This window comes from Dama dama, chromosome 23 (assembly GCF_033118175.1).
Source record: "Dama dama isolate Ldn47 chromosome 23, ASM3311817v1, whole genome shotgun sequence".
NCBI classification, from domain to species: Eukaryota; Metazoa; Chordata; class Mammalia; order Artiodactyla; family Cervidae; genus Dama; species Dama dama.
Genome location: NC_083703.1, coordinates 32,336,775 through 32,350,071, shown reverse-complemented (window position 1 = coordinate 32,350,071; position 13,297 = coordinate 32,336,775). Strand labels below are relative to the sequence as shown.

Below are 13,297 nucleotides of genomic sequence, written 5' to 3'. Positions count from 1 at the left end.
TTTATCTTTTCTGTTTTTTCCTCTACTACTAAAGCTAGAGTCTTACCAAATTTATTGCTTTTTTCAAGTAAACAGATTTAGATGGAATTGATTTTATCTGTTATTCGTTTGTACTATTTCACTAATTTCTACTCATCTTTATTATTCTTTTCTACTTTGTGTTTAGTTTACTCTCTGTTACACTGCTTGCATTGGGACTTTAGATGATTGACTTGAGTTTGTGTTTCTTTTTTAATGCAAACATAGAATGTTGTACATTTTCTTAAATTTCAGCTACAAATCACAAATTTTCATATGTCTTATGTTCATTTTCATTCAGCTCAAAGTATTTTCTAATTTACCGTCTGATTTTGTCTTTGGCTCATGTGTTAATTTGTAAGAATGGTTCTAAAATTTCCAAATATTTAGGAATTTTTCAGATGTCTTTCTGTTACTGATTTCTCGTTTCTATTTTATTGGTGTCATACTGTGTATGGTTTTAGTTATTTTAAATTGGTTGAGATTTGTGTTATGGCCCAGAATTCACTCTGTCTAGTAAATGCTCTGTGTCCTGTTGGAAAGAATGTGTATTCTGTTTTTGTTGAGTGGACATTGATAAATGTTGTTTGGGTCAAGTTAGTTGATAGTATTGTCAATTTTTCTGTATCCTTACTGATTTTTTGCTATCGGTTGCTGAGAGAATGTTGTAATATCCAAGCACAACTGTGAATGTCTATTAACTCCTTTTAGTTTTTGCTTCATTTTATCCAGAGCTCTTTTATTAAGTGTATATGCTTTATGATTGTTTTCTTTACTAATTGACCTGTTTATCATTATGAAATAGTCCTCTTTATCCCTCAGAATTATTTCTTGTTCTGAAGTCTACTTTCTTGATATTAATATAGCTTCTTAAATGAATATAACTTCTGCTTTCTTATGGTTAGTGTTTGTATGTATGTATTTTATCTATCCTTTTAATTTTGCCTCTTTTTTTGGCTGTGCCTTGTGGCTTGCTAGATGTTAGTTCCCAGACCTGGAATTGAACCTGTGCCCTTGACAGTGAGTGAAAGCACAAAGTCGTAACCACTGGACCACCAGAGAATTCCCTGTCCTTGCATTTCAATTAGATTTTATTTTAAGATCCCTTCATATTCACTTAGACTGTTCATTTTTAGTCTATTCTACTCTGTTTGCTTCATTTTAGAAGCACACTATATTACTGTATCTTTAAGAGGTTTTTTTTTTGATATGCAACTTTTCATTTTAGATATTTTTCATTTCTAGAAGTTTCAATTAATTCTTTTTTATGTTCTTGTCTCCTTGTAATATTTTTATTTTCCTTTTAAGTATTTGAATAAATTAATGATATTTATGATGACTGTTTAAAATCTTTGTTATTTCCAGCATGTCATTGTTGGGTTTGTTTCTATTGATGGATTCTTCCTCCATTCACACCCATTTGTTATGGGTCACATTATCTTGTTTTATTAGCATTGTAATAATTTTTTATTGGGAGCCTAACATTGTACGTTTTACATTTTTGAGTGCTGGAGTTTACTGTAATCTTTTAAAGACTGTTGGATTTTGTTCTCAGAGGCAGTTAATTTCAGATCATCTTGATTCTCTTTGAGGCTTATTTTAAGCATTTCAGAGTATATGTGGAGTAGCCTTTGCTATAAGTAAAGTGAAGTCGCTCAGTCGTGTCTGACTCTTTGTGACCCCATGGACTATAGCCTACCAGGTTCCTCAGTCCATGGAATTTTTCAGGCAAGAGTATTGTAGTGGGTTGCCATTTCCTTCTCCAGGGATCTTGCTACTAATATGAGACCTTTCTTTGATTGCTATTAAGTGTCCCATGTTCTCAACTAGGTTGTGGTGGTAATTCGAATGATCTCTTGCCCTGAGATCTGGGAATTTTTTTGACTTACAGCTTCCCAATAATGGTTCTTTTCCTGGCAGTTGGTCTTTGCCTACCTCAAAGCATTTTGCCTGATAGATGCACAGGTGCATGCTCAGCAGGACACTCAAAGGGAATGTTATGCAGATTTCTGTATTTCATTCCTTATGCAGCTTCTTTTAGTGTGGTAGTTTTGCTCTGCAAATTCTAGTCACCTTGACCTTGAATGCCAGTGTCTCTCTTCAACTCATCTACATTCCCAGGTACAGTTTAAGTGTCCTTTCCCTTCACTGTTGTGTGGAAATTATCTCCAGGTAGAAAGTCTAAAATCTTCAACTGGTTTTTTTTTTTTTTTTTTCTTTTTCCAAGGAATGGTAGTCCTATCTGCCTGTGGTCCAATATCTGAAAATAGTTATTACATTTCTCCCAGTTTTCTAGTTTATTTACAGAAGGAAAGTAAGTCTCAGAATTTATTCCCTCCAGACAGAAGCAAAAGTCTCACAAATTTTATTTAAGTAAGATATAATTCATTATACCATGAAGTCTGCCACTCTAAAGTGTACATTTTTAGCATTTTTCTTTTTTCATTTACTGACAAAGTTGTGTAAGGATTACCACTTTCTAATTCTAGAATGTTCTCACCCCCGTAAAAAGTAATCTGGTACCCATTAGCAGTGACTCCCCATTTCTCCTTCCCTCCAGGCCTGGCAACCACTAATCTACTTTCTACCTCGATGGATTTGACTTTTCTAGACATTTCTATAAATGGGATCATATAATGTGTGGTCCTTTTTTGTCTGGGTTCTTGCACTTAGCATGTTTCCATACAGATGTGTTGTAGCATGTGTCAGGGCTTCATTTCTCTTAATGGCTGAATAATATTCCATGACATGGATGTACCACATTTTGTGTATCCAACAGGTTTGTTTTAAGCTTTCTTTTAGCTGGATATGAAATAGGGCCATTTCCTGGCTCTGTGATTGGGTATTCACAAGGTAAAAGTCATCTGTTTATGTGTTGAAGACCATCTATCACTGATACTGAGAACAGAATATTTTTCTCCACGAGCCTCATCGAGAGAAGTGCTATGGGTATAACATCATCCTTCCAGTAACTGGTAGCAGTGCACTTCATGAACATCATGGCAAACTGCACTAAGTCTGCCAGTCTCATCCTGGACATAGGGCAGAAGTAAATACAGGGTCAGGAGAAACATACCTGCTAAAAAGTAACTGAATTGACTCATATGTAGGCAATCTGCATTTAGGTTCCAAAATTTCCGTGACATGGATTATGATAGCAAAATTTATTTTATTTAAAAAAATGGATCTAAGTTTAAATTTAGATGTAGTTAAATTTAATGTAAGTATTTAAAATTTGATGCAGTCAAATGTCCCAATTCAGCAAGGGTTTTCTCCCACTGAACAAAATATGAAACAACAACAAAATCTCAGTAAAGCACCCATTACGTTCGGTGTCTTAACCTTTTTTTCTTTTTTACCTTCTAAGGGAAACTGTGAGACACTTTACGTATTTGGGGTTCCCAACTACATGCCAGAAGAAATTTGGGGGCATTTAGAATAATATATATGTAACCATTTTTCTAGTGGTAGCTCTATTTCAGTACTAGTTTTAATAGATGATAATAAGTCATATTATCTGCATATGAAATAAGAATACTAGGGAGAGGAAAGAATGGAGATAGGTACCTCCTGCTCATTTGAGAGGAGAGAATCAGTTCATTAAAACGATGTCTATGAGAAAAAAGACAATGTGCCTTCCTACAGCTGTTGGTCTCTTCTTGGATGTTCTCTTCAGCCCTGTTCTGTAATGGAAAGAGTGTGTCATGTCCAGAGCAAATGTATCAGAAGTACATTGAGGGACATGCTTAAAAAGCGGTTGGAAGTTTAATGGAGAACTTAGGAGTAATGAGAGACTGAAGAGATTTTAAGTTTCATAAGCAGGAGGAGAAGGGGACGACAGAGGATGAGATGGTTGGATGGCATCACCGACTTAATGGATATGAGTTTGAGTAAACGCCAGGAGTTGGTGATGGACAGGGAGGCCTGGCGTGCTGCAGTCCATGGGGTCGCAAAGAGTGAGCCATGACTGAGCCACTGAACTGAACTGAACTGAAAACAACATATTCTGATCAACTGAAATTTGAGAACATTGACTTCATGCAAGTTATTGAGCCCTTAGACGAACACAGATGTGACTGAGAACTAGTCTTTACCTGGAGAAACTTACAACTTAGTGCAGAAGTTGGACTTGTGAACAGTTTTGGGGGGGACCTCTGATTGAATGTGGCAAAGACAAAATATTTCTATTCTAAAATTATATTTCTTTTCCTAAAAGAAATAAGAAGAGAAAAGAGGGGATGGGAAACCATTATGAATGAAAATAGGATTTAAACAGAAACCAAAACAAAAAAGAAAACTGAGAAAAATAATGTCAGATGTAGTGGCAATAAGACACAGTGAATGAAGATGGCAAAATTGCATTCAGATCTCTCTGTGTCTCATACAGCTTTGAGAAGGAGAAGGGAGGAGACAAAGCAGACCCGGCAATTGTTTGTTCAAAGTGAGGAGAAGAGACATTAAAAATTCCAAATCACTGGGCTGAAAACATCACTGCAAGCTCTGCAGACTTCTTGCTCATCCTAAATGTGAGAACATGGGTTAAGGACAGAGGCATGGTCTTAAGTTAGAGATCTTTGTGGGTTCTTCTCAGAAACTGAAGTGACAAAGTACCTGCTCTTTCTTTCACCTTTTTAGCAAATCTCTAGATTCAAGTGATCTCCATTAAAAAAATATATATATATATTAGTAATTAGAAAGGAGCCTTTGAGGCTATGCTGATATAGTACTTTTTGAAGGAAGAAAGTAACATAAACAAGCAGAATACTTACAGAAAAATTGTATTAAGAAGCAGAAGAAAATTATAAACACACATCTCCATTAGTTTGCCCTTAAATAAAACTTGCTATCTTCAAGAACTCAAATAAATGTATTGTTGTTCAGTCACAGTCATGTCCGATTCTTTGCAACCCCATGGACTGTAGTATGCCAGGCTTCCCTGTCCTTCACCATCTCCCAGAGTTTGCTGAAACTCTGGGAGTTTGAATCAGTGGTGCCATCCAATCATTTCTTCCTCTGTTGTCCTCTTCTCCTCCTGCCTTCAGTCTTTCACAGCATAATGGTCTTTTCTAAGTCGGCTCTTTGCTTCAGGTGGCCGACTGGAGCATTGGAGCTTCATTCAAAAGCAATAATAAGACAATAAACTTGAAAACTATCAGTGGTCTGGGAAGAAGAAAAAAGATGAGAAAAATAAAACCATTATAGAAATAAAAGTCATGTCAGTGTGGCAAACAGAAGACAGCAAAACAAACGGGACAAAAGCATTAACAGATGTAAATGAAAAACATTCCTGAAATAAAACCTCCAACAATTCATGAACTGTATTACCTGTGAGCCCTTACTGAAAAAATGGTTCAGCCACTTAATCTAACTAAGCAAGAGATGAATCAGAGTGGAAAACCCAGAAATAAAGCTGCCATGTTAGGAAAGAAATTATGGTCAGAAAGCAAGGTGAGAGTGTTATAAATCTTTGCAGTGTACAAATACTATAATTGGAGTAGGAAGGGAAAGTGAGACTCAAAAAATATGTCTATTCTTTGAAAGATAAATGAAGCTGTAGATTTTTAGGACATTATTTCATGTTGTTGTCAGGAGCTCAGCCGAGCTGTCAGGGATCAAGAGTAGCTGATTAAAGCAACAGGGCAACAGTGAAAGAGTGAAGCCTTAATTACTTGCTGTAGAGAAAATGTCCATGCCCTGCCCCTGTTCTGTTTCCCTAGGGTACAGCACCCTGCTGGGAAGTTGAGTGGATCAGCAGACATGGGAGTCAGCTAACAGTTGAGGGAGCCCCTGGTATTGGGGGAGAGAGTGCGATTTGCTGGGTATCGTCATAGCAAGAGAAGTATCTTCAAGGGCTCCTCCTCCTCCCAGAAGGAGGCCTTGGCAGAAATAGATGGCGGCTGAAGAGGACTCTGTGCCCACAGATAGAGAGACCTTGGAATGCAAATATGTGAAGAGCATGACCTTCCAGGGGGCCTGAGACCTTGCACTTGCTCTCAGAGACTGCCAGGCACTGGCCTTGCTCCAAGTCTGGAGTGGGGAGGATGACTTTCCCCAGCACCTGCTGGGTGAGGCCTTTGTCATGGCCTGGGGTCAGGCCTGAAAAGTGCATGTAGGTTTTTAACCAAGAATAGGACAGTTACAAAGATAATTAGTAATAAACCTAAAATCTGATATTTATCTAAATAGGAGATGGAAAATTACTAGTTACTGCAGTATAAACATGTGAGCTGAAAACTTGCTGGATTTGTTCATTGTTGTGTTCCCAGACATATCACAGTGCTTAGCGTATTATAGATACTCTGAAATATTGGTGGGTTAGATTATGAACATTGGCTAATGAACTACATATTGTGCCTAAAAAATGGGAAAATGCCAGGCATAACAGGTATTTCAGAACTGATATAAGATCTGTCTAAAGGCAAAAAGTATTTATGAGTCATAGAAAATTGCTTTATAATGGGGATTAATACAATGATCAGGAAAGTTCTGTTCTTGAACAAAACATGTAATTTTGAACAAATTATTCATGAACAAAACATCAGAGTTCATAGGGCAGAAAATAGTATGAAATATCCACTCAGTAAGTTTTTATTAAAGATTTACCATGTGCCACAATATTTTAGTTCTCTTTAGATTAGCAATAAATTCACTAAAACAGTCAAAAGTTGTTGTTTACTAATCTACCAAGTTCTTCCTAAAGTTTACATGAAAATTAAGTGTAAGAATGACCAGGAAGCTTTTTGAGAAGAGAATTAATAAAACAAGTAGTGTGACAGAGTTGCTTATCAACACTTGATAAATGAAGTCAGCGCATGAAGTTGATCTAATGTTTTCCGAAAGCAAGGATTTTTTTTTTAACTTGAATGCTCTGGTTATGAGAAAAGAATAGATTTCCATTAGTGTTATTATAAAATATCAAATTATTAAAGTTAATCCATGAATCTCTGTAACTACTTTCTTGAATCCTGTCACATACACAGACCTAGATTGCTAAGTTAAAGATAGTTGTGAATGGTTTAATTGAGTGACTATGTTTTGCATAACTGCTCTGTCATTTGGATTGTGCTATTAAAAAAAATCACCCTTTCCAAAAATCCTTTAAAATTGTAATTTTGTATGTCTAATCGGAGGCATTGGAGGTATTAACTGCTTACTTCTTTTAGATTCTAGTTAGGATGCTCCTAATGTTAAAAGTTGTTGTTTGGTTTTTATTTTAATTTTAGGAATTTGGCTTTAATCAGTCTACAGTCAGTTGTGAAGTCAATAAGTTGCTTTTCTTAATAGCCCTGTGCTAACTAGCTGTGTAACTTAAGTACCTGTGATAACGGTACTGCTCTGCCCCAGGTTTCTGACACTCTGTTGTGTGTGTGATTTTCAGATTGTTTTCTTTAGAGCTCTGGGTTCTAGAGGTGCTTTGGGGACTTTTATTTAATTTTCATTTCGTTTCACATATACATCTTAAACTACTTTTAGAAGCCTGTGATTTAAAAACAATAGACATGTACATTCAAACTTTTAATACACTAGAGACAACTGATGTGTTCAACAAGTTACCTCTTTTCAGAACTCAGAATAAAGCTTTTCCCGCTTTTTTCATGAACTGGAACTTCTTAGAAATGTGTTGTAACTAGGAATGTTGGGATTCTGGGCTTGTTGTTTTAAATTTCTGGCTAAGAGTATATGCTAACAGAGCCTAATGAGAATTGGCCAAACCCATGATTTGTATTTCTCTGTATTTATCTTCTGATACTGTATATAAAGGAGGAAAACAGTACATCTTAAAACTATTTAGCCCAGTAGGCATTGTTTTGGTTAATCTTGTTTTACAGAACCTCAAAAGATTATAAGGTTCTTTGACTACACACAACTGTAAAACAGTATGCAGATATCTGAAAGTGGGACCCTTTTCTGTTTGGTGATATACTGACAGACAGACAGGAGAGAAGTGGTGACTGGTCTATACATCACATTTTCTAAATAAATAATATTAATAGAAAGGTATTAATAATTCTCTAGATCTTTTGCTGAAATTAATTATGGAATAAAGTTCTCCATGTTTGATTCCTGAAATCACAGCAGTCTTAATTAGACTTGAGGTATCATAGGGGCATGAAATGCTTAGGATCTAACTTTCCAGCTCTGCTTGGGCTGGTCCTGGGGTTTGGGGGAAGTCACTTAATCTGTTATAGCTTCGGCTTACTGCTCTACTTCCTTCACAAAATCACTTTGGAATGTTAGTTTAACTGAAGTTTATTTAAAAAGTATTAAATGTTTTATAAACTTTTAAGTGTTATAAATAAGCTGTCACAATTTCTGATATATTTAGTTGTAATTAGCTTGTTTCCTTTTTCCCCCTTCTACTCATGTTTTTATATTCTTTCCCCCCCCCCCCAAATATTTATTCCTTAGGGCATTACACTAGAAGAGTTTGACAGATTATCTTTCAATATGATTTTAATGAGCCCACCCTGTCAGCCCTTCACAAGGTATGTATAATACATATTTCTCTGTTAGGAAGAATACTTTTGAAAGACTCATTAAATCAAATATACTGTAATTTCAAGCACAGACACTATAAAGCCCATTCGCTGCATTTCCCTAGTCATGAAATTTTTCATACGTAATTGTCTTTCTCTATTCACATTTATAAGTCAGCATTAATCATGAGGAAAAGAGTAGTTAACTGCCAGATGAGCACAGTGATTTGGTCATAGTCATTGTAGGTATGGAGAGACTATGTGGTACTTCTTTAATACCTACTGAAGATAAAATATTTATTTCTGACCCAAATTACCTTGAATTATTTAAATTAATTAGCATTCAGGAATATCTTCCTAACACTGATTAATCAAAGTCATATTTTTCATAATAAATATTCAAGTCCTAAATTACTTAACTGTAAAATGTTAAAACTAGTCAAGAATGCATCTGTGAATTTTGTATTTCTCAAAATTGATACGTATACTTAATAATACATACAATTTATAAAATAGCTTTTTTAAAGCTATGTTCCAATTCAGTTTCTTCTTATAAGGTATTTATTTGACTATATATTTCAGGGAGTTATATTTTAGATAAAATCTTGACTAATCTATCTTCATTTAGATATTTTTAACAATAATATTTTTAATTAAGTAATAATGATAATAATGACAACCATCCAAATGTCTTACTAGATTTTGCCATTTAATTCAGCAAGCTTATGGGATGTGCATTAGTATACTGTCTTTTTATAGGTGAGCAGCTGAGACATAGAAAGTTTAAGTAACTCTCTCAAGGTCATACAATTAGAAAATGTAAGGGCCAGGATTTATCAATTATTTTATATCATTCCATTTAAACACATAATGCAATTTTAAGTTTAGTAAAAATTCAAATTTAAATAAATATTCTGCTCATGCTTAATTTCCACCCAGGTTTTGATTTATTTCAAGTTTTCTAGGAAATTAATTCCTCAAGGATTTATTGTGCCCCTACATTAGAGGTATTGTTTTTAATGCTGCAGTTCTGTTACAGAACTTACAGACTGACAAATATTAATAATTACGACCTTGTCATGTGATTTAAGGGGATAATAAATGAATGCTGAAACTGCCATGAGAACATAGAGGAGAAAAGGTGTTATATTGCTGCATATCAGGAGGGAGGAATTCTTTCGGAGGTAATACTGGAACTGTGTCTGAAAGCAGATTGGGAATTTATCAAGGAAGGATGACGTTCCAAAAACTCCTTTGTGTAGAATCAAGCCTTTACGTTCCACATAAAGATAGTCCTGAACTATGAAAGGGTGTGGCTTTTTTGATTGCCGTGATTGGGAGGCTCAGAGCAGAGTGCAGCCCCAGCACTGTGATGCCTCAGATGTCCCTGCAGTGGGGCCCATGTCTTCCCTATGATACCATTCTCACTCTGTATCAGCCCAGATCCAGCTGCTAATGGCCGCAGAGTCTGATTCTGCAGCACAATCATCATTTGGAACTCTCAGAGGAAAAGGACTAAATGAGAAGAAACCAAGGTTTCTGAGGAATCTGTTCAAGTCCACTCCTCTCCCATTTGAGCCTCAGATCCACTGACGATTTTGGTCCTGCTATCAGGCATGAGGAGCTGATAAGTGATGTCAAGTAATTTAAGACTTTGAAACTAATATGTGACAAAGTCTTAAATCCTAATCCTCTGTTGTTATAATTCATGCCCAATCTAGTCTTCCTTTCTGCTTGGTTCTTGATCATATTGAATGTTACTTATAACATCTAATTGCTGATCCAAATACCACCTTTTCACATGACCTATTTTGACCTAGTTAGTCTAACCAAGTTGCAACACCTTTGTGTAGAATCAAGCCTTCACCTTTATTGCCTCCCGTGTACATTGAACAAGATTGTCCTGATCTTACCTACTATCTTGGTCTACTTGGATGTGATTAGTTATCACTGCCATTGACTCTTTTTTTTTTTTTTTTCTCTTTTTTTTTCATTTATTTTTATTAGTTGGAGGCTGATTACTTTACAATATTGTAGTGGTTTTTGTCATATATTGACTTGAATTAACCATGGATTTACATGTATTCCCCATCCCGATCCCCCCTCCCGCCTCCCTCTACCTGCTTCCTCTGGGTCTTCCCAGTGCACCAGGCCCGAGCACTTGTCTCATGCATCCAACCTGGGCTGGTGATCTGTTTCACCATAGATAACATACATGTTGTGATGCTGTTCTCTTGAAACATCCCACCCTTGCCTTCTCCCACAGAGTCCCAAAGTCTGTTCTGTACATCTGTGTCTCTTTTTCTGTTTTGCATATAGGGTTATCATTACCATCTTTCTAAATTCCATATATATGTGTTAGTATACTGTAATGGTCTTTATCTTTCTGGCTTACTTCACTCTGTATAATGGGCTCCAGTTTCATCCATCTCATTAGAACTGATTCAAATGAATTCTTTTTAATGGCTGAGTAATATTCCATGGTGTATATGTACCACAGCTTCCTTATCCATTTGTCTGCTGATGGGCATCTAGGTTGCTTCCATGTCCTGGCTATTATAAACAGTGCTGCGATGAACATTGGGGTGCACGTGTCTTTTTCAGGTCTGGTTTCCTCGGTGTGTATGCCCAGAAGTGGGATTGCTGGGTCATACTGCCATTGACTCTTATGTAGCCACCCTGCCCAACCAGCTCACTTCTCTGAACTTCTTTTGTTTCCCCTGGGGCAGAGCAAAAGGTGTCACCAGCCAATTGTGTGTGTGTGTGTTTCCTATACAAGTTGATTTTAAGAGGATAATTGTTTTTAATTCTTCATTGACTTCATATTCTTCTTTGCCTCATATAAGTTATTTGGGCATATTATTTTTTTATAAGTACTACATTTACTAGACAGACAAAGCTTTTTTTTGTTTTAATTACATGAATAAATATGTTTTATTCTTTATAGCAACAGAGATGATCATATTTTTTGTGAGGACCAACTAATTGTAGTTCTCTGTTTTGCCTTTTTAAAAGTGACTTGATATCTTTATGTAAGATTCTTGAACGTATTTTCTTATTCCTTTCAGAATTGGCCTGCAAGGTGATGTGACTGATCCAAGGACAAATAGCTTCTTATATATTCTAGACATTCTCCCAAGGTAAAAACTTAGATTCCTGTACAAGCTTACCATAAGTGTAAAACTTTGCATCTTGAGGAATGTGATGTTTATCGTTTTATAGAGATTAGCAGCTTCTACAGATACTATACATGCCATTTTTCTTCTGCCATGACTGATAGAGCAACTGCAAATGTTTGTTAGCACTACAGTGCTGCTAAAGTGAGTGACAGGGTGTTACGGCCTAATAGCTGAATTCTATTGCCTCTGCTCACAGGATTAGTGCAGATGATGCTAGTGTTAGTGAATGCTGTTGCCCATGGCCTGGAAAATTGCACTGCTAACCTTAAAAGCTGCCATTCCACGTAAACGTCAGCCCTTTGAACTGCCATTCTGTGTAGTTCAAAGCTCTGTGCAGTCCTGTGTTTTCACTTAAACTTCAGTGGAAATTAACATTTCAAGTGTTAACCTTATCAAGTGTGCCATGTTTATGGGGGAAAGGTTTAAAATATGTCATCTCCATCCATTATAAAATTCTTTTCTAAAATCAGTTTGAACAGTTACCTCATATTTCTCACAAGTAAGGATTTTCTTTGCTTCTTACTTCGTAGTATTGAGATGTTTGGAATTCTGTTTTGTTTTTTTGTTTGTTTGTTTTTGTTTTAGATTACAAAAATTACCGAAGTATATTCTTTTAGAAAATGTTAAAGGTTTTGAAGTATCTTCTACAAGGTAAGAAATGTATTTCTCTTGTGTTCATCTTAGAGTTGGTATATTATATAATAAGAGCTGTTGTGAAATAAAGATCTGAAAAATAAATGTGTACACTCTAACATTTTAGATATGTTATGTAGTTTATCATTAATGTAGTTTTTGAAGAGTAATGTGAAGTATCACAAGGTTAGGGTCAGCTGATTCTCTCACATTTTGATATGTTTGAATTTTTCCAGAATGAGTAATGCAAATGGTATTTCTCAATTTTAGCTGCTTAAGTTGGTGTCCATTTCATTCGAAGTAGGAATGTTTTCAGTAAGCATTAGTCCTCTTGACAGGCATTTTCTGTCCTGTTGGATTGAAGAAGCAAGCCCTGTGTCAGGGCCCTTTCAGATGGTTGCCCCACTGGAGAAAATGCAACCAATTAAGTCCTTGATTCACCTGCTGTCTGTGACAGTGTTCCCCTATCTGATTGGCTACAGACATAGCTTCATTCCGATAATGAATTTACCATCAGTGGATTAGCAATTTTTTATTTATAATACAGATTATCTCTTTTTTTGAGAAATGTAATTTCTCAAGTGTTGGACTTAAGACCTAGGATTTTTCTCTTTCTAAACAAGTTGAGTGGAGGTACAGTTTTCACATAAAATGAACTTTTATATGTAATATTTTATATAAGAACCACATTTCAAATGATAAAGTGAAAGCTTTCTTTCCCTTTGTCTTTTCAGAGATCTGTTAATACAAACAATAGAAAATTGTGGCTTTCAGTACCAAGAATTTCTATTGTCTCCAACCTCTGTAAGTACCACAATTAGAAACTTAAATAAATTTTCCCAAAGGGAATGTGATTCAATAAAAAGAATGGATCCATTTTGGATAACATTATAGGCAAATCTTAAAATTAGTTCAGACATGGTTCCTTCTGTATCTGAATTTTATAGCTATATGTGAATTTTATTTTTTTATGATTATTGTACTATCAAT

The 13,297-nt window shown here is 35.6% G+C and overlaps 1 protein-coding gene across 7 annotated transcripts in view; it reads left to right on the top strand.

Moving 5' to 3' along the window:
* TRDMT1 (tRNA aspartic acid methyltransferase 1) overlaps positions 1-13,297 on the top strand; it is a 64,592-nt gene that overhangs the window by 36,233 nt on the left and 15,062 nt on the right. For all 7 annotated transcript variants that reach the window (XM_061126301.1, XM_061126303.1, XM_061126300.1 and 4 more), the window contains 4 exons: positions 8,428-8,504; positions 11,564-11,635; positions 12,260-12,325; positions 13,042-13,111. In XM_061126301.1, coding sequence (XP_060982284.1) covers positions 8,467-8,504; positions 11,564-11,635; positions 12,260-12,325; positions 13,042-13,111 — 246 coding nt within the window. In that variant the 5' untranslated portion in view covers positions 8,428-8,466. The remainder of the gene's footprint in view (positions 1-8,427; positions 8,505-11,563; positions 11,636-12,259; positions 12,326-13,041; positions 13,112-13,297) is intronic.